Consider the following 22,669-nt stretch of genomic DNA (forward strand, 5'->3'; position numbering starts at 1 on the left):
CTTTGGCTTGTTCTCAAGGCCGTGGGGTTTTCCTCAGTGAAACGAGGGGGTTTCACAGGTGCGTCTCTGCCTTCACACCAATCCCTCACCCACTCCACCTTTTTACAAACAGTTTCCCCGTCGTGGACCCGACGTCTGGAAAGGTGTTGTCTACCAAGTAAAGGGTGTGGATGAAGACTGCATCCTCTTCTTACTTAATCAGAGATGTTCATAACCACCGGTTAGAAGCTGGTGGCCGACGCCATTCCAGCCACAGGCTAAGGGTCATGCAGACCAGTCTCAGATGCACGAACACTTTCTGGTGGCTGGCTGAAATTCTGGAGGTAGCCTCTGGGCCTGCTTGAACCAAACCTGCAGGGCCCACAGGCACACAGCTTGAAAAGCACAATTAAGCTGAGACATCGGCCCCACCCACCCCTGCCAGGGGAGACGGCAGCTGCCCGCTCCTGGCTCTGTGGCACCCTCCTGTGGGCAGAACCGCCCCCCCCACTTACTCCCCAGTGCTGCCCCATGGGCTGGCTATCCAGACCCTTCTTCCCAAGCTGCAGGTGGTGGCCAGGCTGAAGGAACCTCGGGGCAGCAAGCCTGCAGGCAGGTGGAGGGGGGATACCATGGTCTTGAGGGGCTGCTTGAGGAAGCAGGAGGGCAGCTCTCTCCACTCCACTGAGTCAGTCCCCAGGGTGAAGGGGGAGAACAGATGGGGGTAGGAGAGAGCCCTCAATGGCCTGAAGGATGGCCTTGAGATTTCCACACCCCCATGCCTCCCCCATCAGGTATCTCCCAGCCAGAGTCCAGGACCTGCCCCAGGAGGGGCTGAAAGGGAGGTTCCCAGGCTGTGGGCAGGTCCGGGCAGTAGGGTGGCGCCTGGAACTGGAAGGAGGTACCAGCACCTGGGCTGGCTCCAACTCACAAGGTCATCCACGGCTCCATCTGACCTTGAGATTAATCCCCAGCCCAGCCGCCATCAGCACCCACACACCCAGCCCCCTTTCCTTCTCTCCCGCACACATTAATTGTTCCATCGTTGATTCAATCTCCCATTCTGCAAGGAGGAAATTGCCCACTTAGCCATTTTCATCCTGGGATTTTTCTTTTTCTTTTTTTTAAATTAGGCCCCTTTGGCCTCATAGGGCCCCATGAGGGGGAAGCCACTTTGGCCTTTGCCTGAAGAGACTGTGGGAAGTCGAGGGAGAACCAGGGAAAGCCCCCAGAGACCCTGTCCTCCCTCCCTCCCAGGAACCCAGGGCTCAAAAAGCTCCCCCTTCACCCCTCTCTGCCCCAAGCCCGTTTCCGCTTCCTGGGTGAGGTCATGAAGTCCCAGGATCCCCTTCCTGGGTGAGGTCATGAAGTCCCAGGACCTTGGCGCAGAGGCCCCAGGAACTATTGAGCAGTGAGGGAGCGTTAGCCCAGAGAGAGAAAAGGGTTAGTGGGGGCCTGGCTGCCTGATGGTTCCAGAGCAGAACCCACGCCCTGGGCACCACCCAGCGTCCTGGGCTCCCACCTCCTCCCAAACTGGTTTACATGGTCCCTCTTTCCTCAAACCCATAGAAGGATGTAGCCCCTCACTTCCTAGGGAGCCTGTCCTGCTAGAGACACTAAGGCAGAGGGCAGAGGGCCTTGTCCGCACAGATCAGGCAGCCCACCTATGGAGGGGAAAGAACTGGGGGTGGGAACAGGAGAAACATGCCCCCCATCCCCGGCTAGGAGTAGCCTGGACCCACAGCGCCCAAGAGCAGCAGTGAGGAGCAGCAGACTTGGTTTACAAGCAACGGGGTCTCCCACATCACCCGGGTCAGCGGTCTCAGGCCACAGCTGGAGGTGAGACCAGCAGGGCTGTGGCACCACCTTGTGGCCGCGAGGAGGGACAAGGCCCCCCGGCAGCTCCCGAGCCACCTAAGTAAGGCTAGATCTCCAGCTTCCCATGGGGCAGGGCTGGGGAGTTGGGGGAAACTAGGTGATGGACTCAGTCCCTCCTGCCTGTATCCCCCTTCCCTGATCCCCATGGGGGCATTTGAACTCTGAATCCAGAAAGGAGCCCACTGGGTTGAATCCTCCCATCTCTGTTGTCCCCAGACCCCCCTCCAAAGAGACAGGACAAACAGGTACAAAGCACAGTGTTTACTAAAGGCACAAAGTGGGGAGACTGGAGGGGAGCTGCTCTTCCAGCAGTGACCCCACTCTAACTTGAACCCAGCGCCTCCTCTTCTGGCCACCCCCGCCCTCACACCACTTGGTGGAGAGCTGTCAGCACCAAAGGGGGGTGCGGGGAGTGCCAGGCTGGAGGACGGGCTTGTTGCCATCAGAGTCCAGAAAGGCAGGCCTGGGCACCCCCTGGACCAGTCACTGCCTCCAAGAAGGAACCTCTGGACCCCTGGTTCCAACGAGTCCTCCTTCATCGGTGGGGGGACCAGGCTCAGAAGGTAAGACCTCGTCTTACCTCCAGCACACCCTGTATCCTCCCTCACCCTCATGATTTCACCTCCGGGAGCCGGGCTGAAGGCCTATTTCTGCCCAGCCCCATCAAGAGGGCTGCCCCTGGGTGGGGGGCTTCCGACCCCACGGACTGCCAAGGGCACTAAGCCCAAACAGGGGGCCGACAGGGCGGAGTGAGGCAGGGCAGGGGCTACTTCACACACAAGTACAGGCTGGAGGGTGGGAGGGAGGTGGCCCTGGCTCTCCCCCCCCCAGGCCCACCCCCGTGGCCCCGGTCACAGCACGTCGCCCTCCTCCATGCTGAAGCTGCTCCTGCGGCTGCTGGCTTTGGAGGCCGCGGGGGACATGGTGGAGAAGAGGGGGTCGGAGGCCAGCGGCAGCAGTGAGTCGTCCAGGAGCATGAGGTCCAGATCCTTCTTGGACAGGTTGGGGAACGGGGAGCCATGCTCCGGCCCCAGAGGTTCGGGGTAGCCCGGGGGCCCTTCGTTGCCCCCGCCCCCAAAGCTCAGGCTGTGGCTGAAGTCCAGGTGGTGGAATGGGGACGGTGGCTGGGCTGGCTGGGCTGGCGGGGGCAGCTGGGCCTGGGGGGGCAGAGCCGGCAGTGGCTCAGGGTCGGGGACCTCGGCGCCCAGCAGCAGGGCCTCCCCCGGACCCTCCTCGCTGGGTAGCTCCTGCTTCACCACCTGCTGGGCCAGCTCAGCCATGTTCATGCCCGAGGGTGAGGTGGTGGGGAGGCCGTGCACTCGAGCCTGCATCTCCAGCTCCTGCAGGTGCGGCAGACAGAGGCTGGAGGCGCACACCCGTGGGTACCCGTTGCCCGCCCCCCACCTGCGCTGCAGCCCTTGCCCCTCCCTTTGTGGCACCCAAGACCACAAAATGTCTCAGCTGGGAGGAAGCACAGGGTAGCTCTAGAGTCTAGACCAGTGTTCTTTCAAACTACAAGTCGCAACTCATGAGTGGGTTGGGAAACCACTACAGTGAGCCTTAGACCAGCTTTCTATTTTTTTAATTGAAATAGACTTGCCTAGATTAGACTAGATGAGAAGCTATCAGAATGCACTTCATCTATTAAGGATGAGGGTTCTTTCATGAAACTTTGGTTTTTCACTTTGAGTATGGCCGTGTGTGCTGGACTGTAATGTGAATTGTATTATCTACCATAAGAAATAGAAGAATTTTAAGCTGTAGTCCAGCTGCCCTTTGTATAGGTGACCAGCCTCAGGTCCAAAGAGGACAAGAGGCCTTCAACACAGAGCCAGGACTAGGAAGCTCTAGGTGGTAGGATGGACTCTCCCAAGCCTTTGTTCTTTCTCTTGTCCCCTGTGGTGATTCTTAGCATTACCCACCATAAAGTCCCAGCTCTCTGCCTCCCACAGGGGTAGGTTTGCCCTTTCCTGCCCCCTTGACGGTAGGTATAGGCATGTGCTTGCACTGATGGAGGAAATGTGAGCAGAAGGGACAAGTGTCACCCTAAGGGTGACACGTGGCTTTAAGAGCCAGCTCTAGATGTGCCTGTCCGTCAGCTTGGGTCCCAGAATGAGGGCCTCACGGAACAGGCCCTCCAACTGACATCTGTTGCTTAAAGCTGCTGGGGGTTGTTTGTTACCAAGCTATAACATCCTGACTGATACGTCCTCCCTCCTCATGGGCATCATCCCCATGTCTCCAACTTCAGAAGTATAAGCACTGCCCCTGGGGTCAGGACTCAGGCCAGGGGTCAGGAATCAGAGCTACCCAAGAAGTCCAAGTTCAGGGGCCAGACCTGGATGCGGAGCCAGAGCTGCTTGTTGGTCATCTCCAGGCGCCGAGAGTGGTTCTCCAGCTCCCGGGACTTCTGCAGGTCCTTCTGCATCCTCCGGATGTAATCAACAGAGGCCTTGAGGATGGTGCCCTTGTTCCAGCGCACATCCCTGTAGGCCAGGTAGAATCAGAGGTGCATGCTCAGGGGAGGGGGCAGGTATTTGCCAGGAGCTTAGTGGGTGCAAGTAAAACCCTGTTCGGAGCTTATGTCGCCTCTCCCAACTTTGCCCCAAATCCCAGATCCAGCCAACCCCTACTTATGAAGGAGGCTGATCTCCATCTGCACAGAACGGGCCTTCCCAGGTAACTGTGGTGCTACCACCCACGTCACTAATCCCAGGAACCAAGCAATTTGGAGCAGCCTCCTTCCCCAGGCCTCCCATTCCTGCCACCAAAACCCACACCCACAGTCACCCTTGACTCTCACTACTCCTGTCCCTGGACCACCTCTGCACCAGTCCTGTGGCCTTGCCAAACTTTCCCAGCATGACTCCTCCTTCAGGAAGTACCCCTGACCCCACCCTCACTTCTGGGACATCTGCTCCTCTAGTCTTGAGCCTTCCTTATTTGGGGGAGGGAGGAATCTTCTTTCCCAAATAGATGATAAGCTCTTTGAGGCAGCAACCAAGGGATTCTCTTCCCATCCCTTCCCCCTGGCGACCAGCAGGTAATACCTGTGAGCTGCTGCCCTCCCTTCCCTTCCTCCAGGAAAGCCACTCACAAGTCGTTGGCCTTGGGGATCAGCATTCCCAGCTCCTTGATGCGGTCATTGATGTTGAACCTCCGTCTCCTTTCAACTAAAAGTAACAAATTCCAGGAGGGGCCATTAGGGGGATGAGGACCCCACCTGGGACGAAGGGTCCAGCCCAAGCAGGGATGCCTTAGTCCTTCTGGAAAGGAATGGGTGACCAACCAAATGGGATTTCTACGGGGGTGAGGGGGTCGGGGGCAGGTCGGACACAGCTAAGGGGGTCAGGCTGTAGCGGGCGAAGCTGCCTGGGGAAGACTCTCTCTCTCCACTGCCCAGAACTCCTTCCCAGACTCCACATCCTAAAGAAAACAATCTGATAAACTCATTCCCTCTGAAGTGCTGGGAATTTCATGAATATCTCCTCCCTGGAGCACCTCTCCCACCCCTTCCTAGAAAGGGCTGACGGGAAGAGGGCTGTGCTGAACCCAGTCACACCAAAGCCAGGATTTTAAAGCCTTGGGTCGGGAATCTTTCCTAGAAGCTGTGCAGGTCAGAGAGTGGCTTTTGAGCCAGCCCAGGTGAGGGGAGGAAGAGGGGCTGGGGAGACTCACTGAGGTTGTGATTGTCTTTCTTCTGTCGCTCCTTGGCCAGGGCCCGGCTCTCAGCATCTGGAGAACAGGAGAGGAGAGAGGAGCTGGGAGGGGAAGGGAAGCGGCAGGACTCGGGAGCTGGGGTGCAGGGAAGCAGCGGGCTGGTACCTGTAAGCTCTCGCTTCTGGGTCAGGTCGGCTGGGCAGGAGCTGCTGGTGACGCCCACCAGGGAGGTGGTGACCTGGGGGTCTCCACTGTACACATTTAGGTGACTGCTGGACAGGGGCAGCTGCAGGGTGAGGTGGGGAAGGGTACCCGATGAGCAGCCCCCTGTCTTCGGGGGGCTCTCCCCAGGGCCCATCGTCCCAGGATTCCCCGGGACACTGGGGAAGGCTGTGCTGGGGTCACCCAGGGCAGAGTCCAGAGCTGAATAAGAGGCAGCCCCTGCCCTCAAGGAGCAACCAGCCAGCGCTGGGAAGCAGCTGGAGAGAGAGGAGATAGTGGGTGAGAGGATTTCCCCCAGGGCCTTTGGAAGTCAAGGGGAGGGGCACCTAATCTATTCTGGAGTATCTGGAAGGTTTCCAGAGGGCGTGGTGAGGAAGGGCACTATGGGCTGGGGGATGGCTGAGCAGGGAAGCAGCCTGGACACAGCATGAGGTCACAAGCACCTCAAGCCGAAGGAGCGCAGTGGTGGTGGGGGAGTGGGGGGAGATCCTGCCGGACTCCGGAGGGCAGGTTCCACTTGCAGAGACCCTGGGACTTGGTGATGAACAGCCATTGGGGGTTTAAACGGGCCCCACAGGGACAGGTTTGAGCTCTGGAAAGATCTTCCCAGTTCCTGCCACACATTCACGCAGAGCAAATCACAGGCCCAGAACCCTGCAGGGTACCCTGGCCCCCACTAAAGGGGCCAGACGCTGTGCCCTCCTCCCTGGCCTCCCAGCCCCCGATGCCCCTGCTGGCAGCAGGCTTCCGACCCACTGGCCCCTGCCAACTCCTGATGAGCCCCTGGGCACTGTCACCAGGCAGCGGGGATTGAGGACTGACTCCTTGACTTCCCTCAGCAGCATGGGCTGGGGCCCAAGGGGCAGGAGTGAGCAGCTAAGGTTCAGGGATCTCCAAAAACAAGGGAAGGGGACACCTGCAATTCCACCTGCTCAGTGTAAGTACCTGTCCCGCTTGTGCAGAGCTAGCCCCCAATTTCTTGCCTTATCCAATTTTCCCACCAGCCCGTGGGTAGAAGGCATCATCCCCAGGGGCTCAGAACACTTAAGGGACTTCCCAGAGTCACAGCCAAAGCCAGAATCGAGGCCTCTTGCTTCCAAGCCTGACCCCTTCCCACCTGCCCTGTCACCTCTGCCCAGGAAGCCCAGAGAGCATTAACGCTGCCAGGAGGCTGCCAGAGGGAGGGAACCGAACCAGCCTGAAACCACTTGCCCCTCGGAGTGAGGGACACAGGCCTGTGCTTTCTGGGTCCTGGGCTTGGTAGAAGAGGGTGCCCCATATCTCAGAGAAACTCATCAGCTCCAGGCCTTCCTGGGGCCACACTGCTCCCCTCAGTACCAGTGCCTCCTGCCCCACCTCCGACCCAGAAGCCTTCCCCAGCCACCTCTCCCCCCAAGCCCCACCACGCACGCAGGCTAAGGTGCACTCTCTGGATTCACAGCTCTGCAGGACCCTGGGCCCTCGTCACATGATTTGATGGAGGTGACTCTCATCTCTGTAGGAGATATTCTAGTTCTCTCCAGGCTCACAGCCGCTGTAGGGCCACTGCCCCTCCCTCTGACACACCCACCCCGCCCTGGCCAGCAATACCGTATTGGGAATCTGAGTTTCGGGATTGATGAAGCCCAGGACATCATCCAGACACATAATGTTGTCGATGACATCAAACTGAAAGGGAAAAAATGGTCCATATTGTGGGGTGCCTACTCGGAGAAAGGCAGGGGAAAGGGGGCACTGGGACAGCCACTGACCTGAAGGGACCTTGGTGCCCACCTCACCCCATCTGCTCACCTGGGGGGAAGGAAACAGACCCAGAGAGAGGATGAGCTGTCCAGGTCCCCCAGGCCCCAAGGCCTAGGCCAGGGCTCTTCCCAAGGAGCCAAGCTGGCCAGGCAGACGGCTTTATATACCTGCTGTCAGGACATGGGTTTGCAAGTGTGCTGGGCATTCCTGCATGAGTCTCCTGTTTCTCCCCAGCAGAGGTTTCCAAAGTAGGGGTGTTTCTCCTGGGAGACTGGGGCTCCCTGAGGGCGGGGCCGCGTCTCCCCTCAGACCGGGGCTCCCTGAGGTCGGGGCCGTGTCTCCCCTCAGACGGGGGCTCCCCGAGGGCGAGGCCATGTCTCCCCTCAGACCTGGGCTCCCTGAGGGCGGGGCCGTGTCTCCCCTCAGACCTGGGCTCCCTGAGGGCAGTATCTTGCCTCTGCCATTAGACTAGGAGTCCCAGGAGCACAGCACGTGGCCCCAGCTCTGCTGGTGGCAGGCACCGGCCAGCTCCTCACTCACCTCCCGCTCAGGGTTGGAGCCGATGTGCAGCATGGCCATGGGGCTGTTGGGAGCACTGTTGCCGGCTGAGGACGACAGCACGTGTCCGGCCCGCACGCCCGGGGAGGCGGCTGGCAGGGGCTTTGGGGAGCCCTGAGCAGGGCTGATGTGGGCAGCAAACTTGTTCCCGTAGGTCTCAGACAGGTACTCCCGCACCTTCTGGTCCCGGGACTGCTGCAGGTGGTAGGAGGTGGGGTTCTCCAGGTAGGACTGCACCTGGAGCGGGGAGGAGGTAAAGGGCTCAGGGCGGGGGCTCCAAGGACCGGGGCGAAGGGACAGGGCGGAGCAGGCCTTACCTTCAGCACCTCCCCGGGCACGGGTGGCGGAGACTGGAAGTGGACGGGGGTGTTGATGGCGGGGGTGGGCGGCGCCCCCAGCTGCTGCTGCTGCTGCTGCTGCATGTAATGCACGACGGCCTGCTGCTGCATGCGTTCCCGCTGCTCCTCCTGCTGCGCCTGCTCGCGCATGAGCTGCATGCGGAGGCCGATGCGTGACGCCATGGTGGCCGCTGGCTCCCTGCGGACGGGAGGGGGCAGTGCTGTGAGGCACGGTCCCCTTCAACGTGCATGGGGTCTTGGGACTTCCCTGGTGGTCCGGTGGCTAGGACTCTGTGCTTCCACTGCAGGGGGCCCGGGTTCCATCCCTGGTCAGGGAATTAAGATCCCCCAAGCCACGCCGTGCAGCCCCAAACAAACAAACAAACAAAAAACATAACCAAGTGCACAGGGTCTCGGGGAAGGGGCCAGGACAAGGGCAACCACATTTTACAGGAGAGGGGGAGGGATGTGCCCAAGGTCACCAAGCAAGTGGGTGACAGAGACTTAAACCCAAGTCTGCTGGTTCTTGGGCCAGAGATAGAGACACCCTCCAGGTCAGCCTCCCAGACTTGACTCCTTTCTCTCTCTCATGCCACCTGGTGAGCCTCCAGAGCTGACCTCAAATACATCCTCCTCTGCCACTGCCTCGCTGCCACCAGCGCGAGCCCAGCCTCTGCTATGCCTTACCTGGCTTCCTGAAGGCGCCTCCTAACATCACACTCCCTCCTGCTCCCTCCTGCCCCATGACATTCTACTTGCAACTCAGTAATCAGAGGGGTGCTGTTAAAACCAAAGTTAGATCCTCTCCCTCCTTCGGCTCAGAACTCTCCATGGCTCCTGCTTCACTCAGTGTAAAAACCAAAGTCCTCACCATAAAAAGCCCTCTATGATCTGTCCCCACCTCATGATCCCTGTGACCCCATTATCTCTTACTCTCCTCCTTGTTCCATCTGCTCCAGCCACACCCAATCCCTCAGACATACCAGGCATGTTTCCTACCTCAGGGCCTTTGCACCTGCGCTTCCCTCCGCCTGAGGTGCCCATCCCCCAGACACCACCATGGCTCATTCCTTCACCTCCACCACTCAAGTGGGTCACCTCCTTACAGAGACCTTCCATGACTACCCTATTTAAAACTGCAAACCCCCCACCAGCCCGCCCCCCACTTTATGCTCCTTCCCTGTTTTGTTTCTCCACGTCACTTACCACCATCTTAAATATTACACATTTTTGCTTAGTTATTTCAATTCATTCTCTATCTCTTTGTCAATAGGAATGCAAACTCCCCTGAGGGCAGGCATTTTGTCTGTCTTGCTCACTGCTGCGCCTCAGGCTTCTATGAACGTGTGCAGGGAATGGTTACTATTTATGAAGCAGCATTGGCCATACAGCAGCGAGCCAGCTGCAGTCCCTGAGCTCCTGGCATCTACAGGCCAGTAAATGAGAAAGGAAGTCCTCAGGCCACTGTAACCCTGCGCAGGGAGGGCCACTGCAGGGCACCTGGTCCTCCCAGGGCCCAGGGAGAGCTTTCCACCACCCAGCACATCAGCCCTGATCTTTGAAGGGTCTCAGGAGGACAGGGGACTAAGGCCTGTTTGGGAAGGGGGCAGGACAGGACAGAATGAGTGTTGCAGCTGGTCGCACTCTGTCCCTAGCTCACTGAGTGACCCTGGGCACATCCCTCCCCTTCTCTGAGCCTCCATCTCCCCATCCACAAGATGAAAACGTTGGACTGGGTGATTTCTAAGGTCCTTCCCAGCTGGGATGGGCTGAGGCTCTCTGAGAGGTGCAGGGGCCCTGGGGGTGCCCAGATGCCATAAGGTCCTGACAGGGGCTGCAGGGTCCCCTCTCAGCGATATTGCAAGAGGCAGTACAACTTTCTGGTTGAGCAAGTGCTACAAACAGGGCTTGAATCTCAGTTCTGCCACTTCTTTGCTGTGTGACCTTGGGCAAGTCACTTAACTTCTCTGAGCCTCAGTTACCTGACCTGTAAAGAGTTTCAGAAGATTGGTGAGAGCGTTAAATGAAAATAATGTGTCTTCAACAGTGTGCAGCACTTGGTAGGCTAAGCGGGTGAGCGATGGATCAGCACAAGATTGGAGGGTCAGCCACAGCGTAGACCAGATGCCAGAGCTGTGCCCAAGGTCCTAAGGATGAGACCAGACCTCTGGGGGTGGCAAAGGAAAGCAGCACAGGCTGACATGTTCTGTCTAATGCCAGACATCAGACTAAGTCAGCATTAGCGGAAGGTACTGGCATATATTCAGTGAAAATCACCGGATCATGGAAATAATAGTAATTTGCATCTATCTGAGCATTTACTGTGTGCTGGGCACTGTTCCAAGCACTTTAACCTCAAACAGCCCCATCTGGTAGCTTTGGTTATTATTCTCCTTCTACAGATAAGGAGAAACAGAAGCACAGGGAGGTTAGGTCTCGGGCAGCGGGGACAGTGCTGGGACCCAATCCCACATTCTGGCTCCCCGGCTCATGGTGGGTGAGGGTGAAGGGTCTTCAGACCATCATGTCCCCATTTAGAGCTGGGAAGGCGTTTGTCCCAGGTTGCACATCTGGTTGACCCAGGGCCGCCCAAGCCACCTGACCCTCGAGCCAGGGCTGCTCCTAGTCACCCTGCAAAGTGGAGCAGCACTACCCAGCTGGAGGGCTGAGTACTCAGCGGCCCTAACCTTACCTCCCTTCCTCCCTTCTCTGTCCCTGTAGGCCAGGAATTTGTGACGAGGCTGCCTCAGCCCCAGGGGTCTCTCTGCCCAGCTCCCTATGGACAGTTCCCAAGGAGAAAGGAGCAGACACACCCTTTCCCCCCCTCCTCTGTCCTGTAGCAGGGACACATCTGCAGCCTCCATCTCTGTCCTGTGCTCCTACAGAGGGGTAGCCTGTCTTTGCCTGCACTGCAGCCCTGCAGACCTCACAGGCTCTGACCCCAGCCCAGCTCACTCCCCTCGCAGCTGCACCCCCTGCCCGCTCACAAATGCAGCGAGCCCCTCCCCCTCAGGAACAATCTAACTTCAGTTGGCCCATGGGGGCAGGGGTGGGGTGAGGGTGCAGACACCGAGCCTGGCAGTGCCAGCCGGCACGGGGAGGACTGAGGGAGAACGAGCCCCTTGTTTCTCTCACAAAGGGCTGGGCGCCATCCTGTGCTGGGTAAGAACATGGGCTCAGCCTGCTCAGCCTCTCACTGCCTGCGCCAGCCTCAGTTTGCTCACTTGTAAAATGGACGCAGGAATCCCTGCCCCACCACCCAGCCGGGGTCTGTGAGAGCCTCCTGGGGGAGGATACTGAATTATGAACCTCAGCTGTCTGTGTATCAAAGAGTGTCAGAAGCCTTAGCCTGTCCCCGGTCCTCTGACAGAAGGGGACTCTCCCACTCCCAATCCTGTTGTCGAAGTTTTCACCCCCCTCGCAGAGCTGCTGCTACCCGCAGAGTCCCAGCCCCCTGCCCTGGCTCCCAGCCTGGGTTGCTCCAAGCGTGGCCAGGTGGGATGGGTGTGGGGTTAAGGGCGGGAGTTGAGGGGTGAGGGGATCCAAGGGCAATGGGGTGGTCCAAGAGAGACCCTGGGGGTGCTAACACCCCCCCAACCCCCAAGCACACCTGCTCACTCAAAGCCTAAGGGCCACTCGCAGCCTCCCCCAGTGCCCAGTCTGGTCAGGAAGGGCTGAGAGGAGGAACACGGGAGATCTAAAATGCCCCAGACCCTCCCCACTGTCTGACGTCAACCCACCAGGCCTGGAAAGGGTGCATGTACTCGTGCATGTACTCGGTAACACCGGGAACTCGAGGGCCCACTACGATGCAGACCCTGGGGCTAGGGTGTTTCCCTGAAGAACCTTCGCCCCTGTTGCCTCCTCCTGAGGCGACCAGGGGGTCTGATGCTCCAGAGAATTCCTGCCCCTGCCCAGTAGCATGGAAAACATAGCAGGGGCTTCAGTTGCAGCCGAGGCATTGAGAGCTGCCCCCATCTGCACCCACAGAGTCCACAGGTCGCCTCTGCTGAGGCTCCCCCAGAACCTCCCACCTGCCTCTACCTTCCCTAAGCCGTGTCGGGGTTCTAGTTTAGTTGTGACCAAAATGGACTTCACAGTCGACAGAGGTGGCCGAAGTGCCTGCTCTGCCCATACTGGCTGGGTGACTCTGGGAAAGCCGCTTAACCTCTCTGTGCCTTGGTTTCCTCCCCAGTAAAATGGAGCCAATAATGGCACCTGCCTCTTGGGGTCGTTGTGAGGATTCAAGGAGACACAGTGAGTGTGCAGAACGCACCTAACAGAACAGCCCTTAGGCGTTGATAACGGGCGGCTCCCGGCTCCCCTCCGAAGCTGTGCCCTCCTCTGGTCAGGGGCCCGAGGTGGTTTCACACCAGCCTCCCTCGTCAGTCATTTACGCCTTAGTGTGAACAGGCTGGCCAGAACCTTTTCCAAGGGAAGATGTGGACAGAGGGAGGGGAAAGATGGGGAGAAATCAGTGGACTCCATGAGGAGACGCAAGGAGAAAGAGGGTCTCAGAACAGAAAGGTCTCAGATATAGGAAAGAAGATCTCAGAGATACAGCACTGAGTGGACAACTCAAACTGCAGAATAAAATGTACAGCTGGAGCCCACTTAGGCAGGAAATGAGTAAATGTGTAGAAAAGACTAGAAGAATCAAGATGCTCTTTGAATCCTTGCCATGGGTCAGGGCTGGGCTAGGTGCTTTTCCACTATTAACTCATCTGTTCCTCACAACCCCAGGCAGTGACTACTATTATTGCCTTCAATTTTCAGGGAGAAACTGAGGCACAGAGAGGTGAAGTCACTGGCCCTAAGTTACACAGCTGCTAAGTAGCAGGAGGGCAATTTGAACCAGGCAGCCTGGTTCACAGCCCCCACGTTTTATCCACTCATCCGGGCACCCCCAACACCCAAACTGTTCACTGTGTTACCTCTGGGGAGAGGCAGTAGAGTGGGGAGGGGGAAAGAGGGGTTTTTATAGTTTCTCATTCCACTTTCCAAGACTTAGCTCCTAGGATGTGAAGATGCGTTACTTGTGCGATTCTTTTAAAACAAGGGAAAAGGAAGTAGGGCAGCTTGTAGGGGTTTGTGAGGGACCCAACCTGCTTCCAATCATGTCCGAAGTTGGGTCCCCCCCCAGCTCCACCTGGAGTCTGGCCCGAGCCCTGCCCTGCTCAGCGCGATGGTTGTGAGGCCCCTGAGGACCCCCGGTGAGGATACCGAGTGGCCTCTGGAGGCACAGGCCAGGGTCAGAAGCCACATGCCAGCTGGAGCTGGAGGGCCAGGACCCAGGGCCTAACTCAGTTTCCACTACAGCCCTGACACAAGCCTTCGGAGGGGACATGATTTTCATGGAGGGCCCCCCAAAAAGCCCTGAGCCGAGGCACCTCCCTTCAATTAATTGTGGGGCCTGAACTGCCCTGGGGATTTTTCTGCCTTCCAGATGATCCTTTAAAAATACGAGCAGAGGGCTTCCCTGGTGGCGCAGTGGTTGAGAGTCCGCCTGCCGATGCAGGGGACACGGGTTCGTGCCCCGGTCCGGGAAGATCCCACATGCCACGGAGCGGCTGGGCCCGTCAGCCATGGCCGCTGAGCCTGCGCGTCCGGAGCCTGTGCTCCGCAACGGGAGAGGCCACAACAGTGAGAGGCCCTTGTACCGCAAAAAAAAAAAAAAAAAAAAAAAAAAAATACGAGCAGGAAGCAGAAAATACATAGTCGCCGCCATGAGCCAGCAACTCCCTTCCTAAGTATCTGCCCAGCAGAAAAGCATCCGTGTGGGCACCAGAGGACACAGACTGGAAAGTTCACAGCAGCGCTATACATAGTGGCCAAAACTGGACACCACCCGAACGTCCATCAGCAGGAAGATGGATAAAGAAGTTGTGGTACCTCCACGCCCTGGAACGCTGCTCAGTGATGGAAGTGAACCAACTACTGCTACACACAACTCAGATGACTCCTGCAGACATAACAGCAAACAAAAGAAGGCAAACACGCACACAGCACAATCGATGTACAGACGGTTCAAAAACGGGGGAAACGAATCTTGCGTGTTAGAAGTTAGGATCCTGGTTACTCTTGCAGGGGGAGTGACAGGGAGGTGGCATAGGACAGCCTGGGGTGGGTGTGGGGACTAGGAATGTTCTGTAATACGATGCCGGGGTTGGTGACACGGGAGTGTCCAGTTTATGAAAATACATCCAGATGCTCACTCAATAGTTTGTACACTTTCCTGTAGGTGTGTCCTACTTTCACTAAAATTTTATGTAAGAATGAGGGCAGACCTTAAAGAATGTAAAAGTTGAATGAATTACCCTCTCCCCTCCCCCACCCAAGTGTGGCTACGACTTTAAAATGCCTTTGGTACCAGGCAGCTTCAATGCAACTGCCGGAATGTAGCTTGGGACATCCTCTTTGGAAGAGCAGTTTGGCAATATGTATGAAAACCTGAAAAAATATCCACTAGCCTGAGGAAGAAATCTCAAATGCAGAAAAGGCTTTTATGCATAAAGATGCCCATCACACTATATAGCGAAAAATAAAAAATAATCTCAATGTCCAGCAATAGGACGGTTAAATTATGTTGTGTTCAGGAATTCCCTGACCATCCGGTGGTTAGGACTCTGCGCTCCCACTGCTGAGGGCCCAGGTTCAATTCCTGGTTGGGGAACTAAGATCCTGCAAGCCACGCAGTCAAAAAACAAAAAAAATTACGTTGTGTTCCTCCTCATCAGATGTTGTATTTACAATAAGTAACACAGGGATATGGCAAGTGACAAAAAGTAGGATGCAAAATTGTATATAAAATCTGATCATCATGTACAAATACGTGTAGAAAAACCTCTTGGGAGGAAATATACTAAAATATTGCTGACTTCTTTGGATGATGTAATCATGAGTGATTTTTTTTCTTTTTTGTTTTTTTTTTGTTTTTGCAGTATGCGGGCCTCTCACTGTTGTGGCCTCTCCCGTTATGGAGCACAGGCTCCGGACGCGCAGGCTCAGCAGCCATGGCTCACAGGCCCAGCCGCTCCGCAGCATGTGGGATCTTCCCAGACCGGGGCACGAATCCGTGTCCCCTGCATCGGCAGGCGGACTCTCAACCACTGCGCCACCAGGGAAGCCCGATTTTTTTTCTTTTTACCTGTGGAATATTCTTCTCTTTCTATAATGAAAATGTATATCTTTCTTTTTTTTAATTAATTAATTTATTTGTTTGGCTGTGTCGGGTCTTAGTTGCGGCGTGTGGGCTTCTCTCTAGCTGTGGCGTGCGGGCTGTAGAGCACGCAGGCTTAGTTTCCCCGAGGCATGTGGGATCTTAGTTCCCCAACCAGGGATCAAACCCACGTCCCCTGCATTGGAAGGCAGATTCTTGACCACTGGACCACCAGGGAAGTCCCTGTATATCTTTCTAATGAGGAAAAATATATATTTTTTTTTTTTGCTGTACGCGGGCCTCTCACTGTTGTGGCCTCTCCCGTTGCGGAGCACAGGCTCCGGACGCGCAGGCTCAGCGGCCATGGCTCACGGGCCCAGCCGCTCCGCGGCATGTGGGATCCTCCCAGACCGGGGCACGAACCCGTGTACCCCGCACCGGCAGGCGAACTCTCAACCACTGCGCCACCAGGGAAGCCCAGGAAAAATATTTTATACTAATGCTTACGGAGTACTTACTATGCGCCAGGTATGGTTCAAAGCACCTTATTTAATTATCACAATCACTTCATGACATGAGTACCAGTACTGTCCCCCTCACACACACAGATGAGGAAACAGGCACAAAGAGGTTGTCACTTGCCAAAGGTCACAGAGCTAATAAGTGGCGAGGCTGGATGCTGGCAGTCTGGCTCCACCACCCTAGTCCTGGGACTTAAGAGTTTGGCCTTGGTCCTGCACTTGGGACAAGGTAGCTACATTTTATTTCAGGGATTTCCACTGAAGATGCGCCTCTCCCCCCGCCCCCCACCAATCAAAGTGTTTCAGCAGCCGATCTCTTTCATTCCAGCTCAGGGGGCCAGAGGGTGCCCAGGATGAGGGAATGGTCTGGAATCCCCAAACACAAGCAGAAAAAATTCTGCCCTCCCTCAAAGGGCAGAGATAATTTCCTGTATTCCCAGAAAAAAACATATGTCTGGCGGCTGAAACAACAAAGTGTGGAAGCTCAGAGGCCGGGATGCTTGGTTAAGCCATTTATCACATTCTGCACCTCTGTGGTAGGAAGAAGTTTCCTTCTGACCCAGTCTGTTACAAACTACCAGTTGTGTGGGAGCTGCCCAGTCACGGCCGAGGGGAAATCAAACCAACCACTAAAGGAAGGCCTCCTGAACAGGTGCCGAGGCCCCCGGAAGCAGGGCGAAGGACCCCGAGACCTCCTGGGTGACCTTCCAGCCTTGGGAAGGGAAGAGAGGGGAAGATTCCAGGTCTGGGGTTTGTTTTATCTGCTCTGAGCCCCCTCTGGCCGAGGATGTGGCAAAGGAAGGCCTGATGAACTAGGAAACGGAACAAGAATGTCCACACAACCCCCTCGCCTTAGGACAGGGCCGTTCCAAATTACCAAGGCAGTCACGGGTCCCTGCAGGGCCTGGCGGGCATCAGTCGGGCCAAACCCAAAGAGAGCTAAGGGTAGGGAGGTGTCATGAGATCCCCAGGAGCCAGCACGCCTTCCCACAAGATGCTACGGGAACTTGGCATCAGAAGGCTTGGGGATGAATCCCAGACTTGGGCCTGACTCAGTGTCTGAGCCTAGCCTCAGCCTTTCCAACACTCAAGTGGGGCTTACCAGTTGGGGAACCTCTCCCAGAGAGCTGCTGTGATCTAAGTTGGGATGCTAGGTGATTTCACCTCTGCAAGGGTGAAATCACGGGCAGAAGGGTGATACCATTCGGTCACTGGTTACTCTCGTTTCATCCATGCCCACCGGGGGCATCCCTGGGTGAGTCTCCTCTTTCTATTCTTAAATTTCTTTTGAGAAAAGGGTCCCATCCATTCCCCCATCCATTGACACACACACACACGCACACACACCCCATAACAAGGCCCCAGGTGGGGGGACAGCACTGCCTAGTGATCACCAGCTTCTGTCTCTCCTTACAGACTGGCCAGAAGCAGAAAGGCCTTGGCCAGCTTTTCCCAATACCAGGCACCCTCTTTGTTTCCTCTCGAAAAGCCTTGGGTTTTAAAAGATTTTCTTTTCTAAAGCTTGTATATTATACATAATTCACTGCGGTGCTATGGGAGAGGCAGGTGGGGAACAGTGAGACCCACCTCTCTAAGTTCTAAAGAGAACGCTTAGCACAGGGCTCAGCGCTGCAGACACTTAGTCATGTGGGTCCTTATTATCTTAGCTGATCCGTGGTTCCTTAGGGGTCATGAAAGGCAACAGTGGGCTCTCCGGATGCTTCCAACATTGAAAAAAAGCAACTGGAATTCACACTTGCCCCGGGTAAGTGTGCACCACAGGACGCTGCAGAAGGCCCGGGGGTGGGGGGAGTACAGGCAGGGGCTTGTTTCAGACAAGCCTGAACACAGGCAGGAGGTGGGGAGGAGGGAGAGGAAGGAGAGGGGAGACGAAGGGCAGCCACAGGAGCTCCCGGCCTGCTGAGTGGCCTCCAGGGCCCAGAGCTCAGGCCCATCAGCCTGAGGACCCAGCTCACATCCCACAGGAAAGGGTGGGAGCCGGCACCTCCTGGCTGGCCTGGGGCGAGGCAAGGCGATTGTGCGGCAAGGCGGGTAGCTTCAAAGGCAATCCCAGATCAGAGAGGTGCCTGTCTTGTCCCATAGGGATCAGCTGGACCCTGGCATGAGGCCTATCCCCGGAGGGCTGCCACTGGGCTTTGAAGGATCGGGGGCCAGGGGGACATGTGGCTGAGGGAAGCACGGAGGGAGAAACCAGAAAGGTCCTGGGAGATGTCCACCCTGGGATACGCAGAGACTCAGCCCAGCCACACATGCAGACCCTCTGCTGTCTGTCTGTTTCTGTCTCTCACACACAGATACACACGTTGCAGAATCCCTCGCCCTGCCGCTCAGTAGGCAGCCACCTGTCTCCTGGGTTAGAGTAGGGCAAGGGGGCTGAAACCCCCTTCTTCCCCTTCTCCCCTGCACCCCCAGTCCTGGACACCCCATCCCCTTGAACAGCCTGCCTGTGGCCACACTGCTTTGTTCTCCAGTTGTTTCCTAATCACCTCCAGTCTCCCCAGCTACAAGGAAGCTCCAGAGAAATCAGCTTTCTTCTTTAGAACCTCCACCCGATCCTAGCCGGCAGACTTCCCAGAACAAGGCTCAGGGCCCTGGGAGGCTGCTCATCCAACCCCCGTCACGTGCTCAATTACCACCTGTTCACGCATTCAGCAGACACTCCAAGGCCCCACGATGGACCAGGCACTGCACTCAGCACATGACCTCTATCAGATCTCACCAGTCCCCCACAGACACTTCACGGGACAAACAGAACCTCTGCAGATGAGAAAACCAAGACTCAGAAAGGTTAAGGGCCCTGTGCAAGGCCACACTGCAAGAGCATAGTGAAGTGTTCCAGGCCAGCCCAGGTCTCCCTCAGGTGTGCGACCACCACCAGCTCCAGTCCCATGAGGTAACCAGGGGTCCACAGGGAAGATCCCCGTAGATAGATGGATTATTGTTCCCGTAAACTCCCAGCCCTGCCTCACCCCCTCACCCCGCGTTGCCCTCAGTGAACCCTCCAGAGGGTCCCAGAGAGGCCTGCACACCCCTCGGCCCTCCTGGATGCCCAGAACACAGGCCAGGCCCCGCCCACCTGCAGGCTCTCCTCTTGCCGAACAGCCAAGACAATCCAGGCCCAGGGCTCAGGAGCCCACATATCTGGACCTCACTGAGGCGGTAACGTGGCCACACGAGGGCCTCAGGGGGAAATTATATCAAACTGGCTGGACAGAAATGCGATTACATGGACCAGACATCTGGCACTGGACGGCAGCAGAGCTGGACGTGCAGAGGGAGGGGCAGGGTGGGGAGTACAGCCACAGATGGCACCCCAGACAGGAAAGGGGCCTGGAGAGCAAGGGGAGGATTTCCAGACGGGTCTCCGAGGGCTTCAGGCCCCATGTGACCTCCCCTGCCCACCCCAGCCCACCTGATCCCATCCCCCTGCTGAGGGAAGCTCAGCTAAGTTTCGGTGGATGCTAGGTCCACCCATAAGGTCACCGATACCCCCACCAGGGAAGATGAGTCCCAAGGCTCCGCCTGATTGGTCACCGTGTACCATCATGGATCTGGGGCCCGGGAGTTCGGACCCTCTGGAATGAGTCTGTTCCGAAAGGGCAGAGTGGGATCGAAAAACCGCGCCTGGCTATATCACGACCCAGCTGTGTGACCTCAGACACGTCCTGCCCCCTCTCCCAGTTGGACCCCTGGTTGATCACGTGAGGAGGCTGGAAGGGCCGTGGTGGCCCCCTTCCTGCTCTGTCCAGGAAGGTGCAGGGTTCGGGCAGCATGGATGGGTCTGGGGCCGGGTGGCCGGGGAGCCAGCCTACAGGGCCCATGACAGGGAGAGCCGGGCGCTGCTTTCCAACACTCAGGAGCTCCCTCTCCAGAGCTGTGGCAGCATTGGAGACCCAGTCTTCGATCGTCCATCTCCTCAGAAGAGGAGGATGCAGCCCAGGGGCAGCGAGGAGCAGGCAGCCGGCACACGGAGAGGCTTCTGGCTTCCAAACCTGAGCTGCCCCAGGCCGGGCGCCTGGCTCCTAACCCCCGCCCTTGGGGGCTTCCTCTGCTTCCTCCCTGCTGCGCAGGCCTCTCCAATCTCTGCTTGTCCACTGCAATGAACTCCTACTGCTTGGCTTCCTTTTTAAGAATTTAATCTGCCTCTGAGGACTTCAAAAACAACCTCTTTAAAACTGAAGTATCCAGGCTTTGCCTAATAAAAGAAGGCTTTGGAAGACTGCAGGGGAGAAAGAAGGAAGAAAAACACCTAGGAGTCCTGACAACTGCGTTACATTCTCAGAAGGTGGCCTATGGTCTCCGGGAACAAACCAGCAGGCGTTTGTTACTACTGGCACTGAGCGATTCCTATGCACCAGGCGTGGTTCTGAGTTGATACATGTTACTGATGTAATCCTCCGAGCACATACTACTGGGGAAGTAGTAGTATATCCCCCACTTCACAAGGGGACAACTGGGGCAGAGAGGCTGACAACTTGCCCAAGGTTGCACGTTGGTAGGCAGTGGAGCTGGGGAGCCTGGTCTGCGTACACAACCTCCGCAGACACAGGTGAGTGCACAGGGGCACGGCAGCAGGCTGGGTGCCCAGGCGGGGAGTCAGTCCAGAAACGGCCTGAGGAGGCAGGTAGGGAGTCGTAAGCCCATCAGCGGAGGGGCCCGGGGCTAGGCAGGTGGGGCTGGATGTTCCCTGCAGCTGCGGTCCCACCCCTCACCCACCCCCCCTGGCTGCATCTCAGCCTTCTGAGTCCGCTCCCCGGAAGATGGCTGGGTTTAGTGGAATGCTCATATGCTCTGGACCTGACAGACCAGAGTTCAAGTCTGGTTTTGCCACTTTCCAGCTGTGTGACCTGGGACAGGTACTCAACCTCTCAGAGCCTCAGTTTCCCCATCTGTAAAACAGGATGGCAGTAATGCCACCTCCTTCAGAATAGGTGAGGGGATCAAAGGAGCTGAAGTGCACCTAGGGGGTGGCCCCTGAGGGTTAGTTCCCTGGCCGGATGAGCAGAGTCCATCTGGATGGAGTTTGGATGGAAGAGGGCCATTTAAGCCTTCACCACTCAGAGCAAGAGCCACAGGCATCACATCCCCGAGAGCTGGTTAGAAATGCAGACGCTCAGGCCCCAGCCGAGACCTACTGAGTCCGAATCTGCACTTTAACATGGGCTCCTAGGACATCTGTGGGCACGTTAAAGTCACTTTACTTGCTGCCTCCTGGGGGCTTGATCACCTGCTGCCTCCAGGTGTGACAGGTGGGAGGGGAGAGCTGGGAGGTGGAGAGAGATCCTTGAAGGGATAGGCACAGGCCTTCTGAGCAGCACAGTGAACCTGAGCAGACAACCCAAACTCTCAGGCAGGCCTAGGAGCCAAGGTGGAGGCGGGAATGCAGGGCTCCAGGCCATCTCTGGACTCGGGCTTACTCGGTGCTGGGGCTCTGGCTCGGGCAGGAGGGGAAACAGTCTGCAGGAACTGACTGGAAGCTGAGATGGTTCCCAGTGGGAAAGCAACCCAGACAGGCCGTGTGAGACACACCTACTCACACACGCTCACAGCATCTCCTACACACACACACACCACCCCAGGACTCAGCTGCCCAGAGAACAGCTCCAGCAGAGAGCAGACAACCTCGAGGACAGGCTGTGTCTGCACGCTGTGTGTGAGGCATGGGAGACTCTGGGGCCCTGCAGCGGGCCTGGGAGACCACTCTTCCCCCAACACTGCTCTGCCCCTCCCCACCCCGCCTAAGCCCCAAACCCAGCTGAGTGACAAGAAACCCAAGTCCTGCTCACCTGAGCTTAAGAGGGACCCACATTCTAATTGGTCACCTGCAACATGCCTGCTGACAGTCCCCCGCCCCAGTGCATGAAACCCACCACCCCAGGTTGCTGGGGGGTAAATAGCCGGGTGGAGCGCTGACCTCAGGGCCCCCCCGAGAGGCGGCAACACACTGCAGATAGAGGCCGCACCCATCTCCCACGCACACAATCACGCGAGCATAGCAAAGCCCACCCTCTCCCTGACCACACAGCTTCAGGAGTGGCAGGGACCCCCATCCCCCCGGCCCACGGGTGGGTAACACTCTCACCTATACACCCTCATCTTCAGCTCAGAAACACACACCCACTGACCTCTGTCACCTCCGCGGGCTGGACGGCCAGGGGCCCCCAGGCTCACACGGGCTCCAAAGAAATCCTAAAATGTGGGGCCTCAAGCAGGCCTAGATGCCCAAGAAAGAACCATTGACTAGGGGGTCAGTGGGGGCTGCTGCAGGGTGCGTGATGTCACGGGTTCTGGAAAGGCCCTTGGCCCCAAAATACCTCCCCTCCGGGTCTGGAAATCCCTCCCAAACCTGTAAGAGTCACTGCCGGGAGAGGCTCCCACCTGAAGCCCTTGTCAGCTCACAGCCCTGGGAGAGGCAGCTGACAGCTGGCCTGAGAGCAGCGGAGGAGGGGCAGCCACCGACCATCCTTCACCCGGTCTGCTAGCTCCCACCAGGAGGGGGCACCCTGCCCTCCCAACACCCCAGAAGGCCGGTTCCAGAGAAGCCAGCAAATCTTGGCCAGGCAGGAGGGGTCCAGCAAGCAGAGGAGCTT

At 57.3% G+C, this 22,669-nt stretch overlaps 1 protein-coding gene across 5 annotated transcripts in view; it reads right to left on the bottom strand.

The window, feature by feature from the left end:
• Nucleotides 1-2,103: 2,103 nt before the first annotated feature.
• Nucleotides 2,104-22,669, bottom strand: part of TFEB (transcription factor EB) — a 48,190-nt gene continuing 27,624 nt past the window's right edge. For 4 of the 5 annotated variants that reach the window (XM_060162861.1, XM_060162862.1, XM_060162864.1 and 1 more), the window contains exons 2-9: nt 8,358-8,577; nt 8,023-8,277; nt 7,330-7,407; nt 5,683-5,803; nt 5,536-5,592; nt 4,955-5,030; nt 4,196-4,343; nt 2,104-3,197 (exon numbers count right to left, since the gene is read on the bottom strand). In XM_060162861.1, coding sequence (XP_060018844.1) covers nt 2,709-3,197; nt 4,196-4,343; nt 4,955-5,030; nt 5,536-5,592; nt 5,683-5,803; nt 7,330-7,407; nt 8,023-8,277; nt 8,358-8,561 — 1,428 coding nt within the window. In that variant the 5' untranslated portion in view covers nt 8,562-8,577 and the 3' untranslated portion in view covers nt 2,104-2,708. Of the gene's footprint in view, nt 3,198-4,195; nt 4,344-4,954; nt 5,031-5,535; nt 5,593-5,682; nt 5,997-7,329; nt 7,408-8,022; nt 8,278-8,357; nt 8,578-22,669 lie in introns of those variants that run through there. The other variant, XM_060162866.1, reaches the window with a different exon arrangement.

This window comes from Lagenorhynchus albirostris, chromosome 10 (genome assembly GCF_949774975.1).
Source record: "Lagenorhynchus albirostris chromosome 10, mLagAlb1.1, whole genome shotgun sequence".
NCBI classification, from domain to species: Eukaryota; Metazoa; Chordata; class Mammalia; order Artiodactyla; family Delphinidae; genus Lagenorhynchus; species Lagenorhynchus albirostris.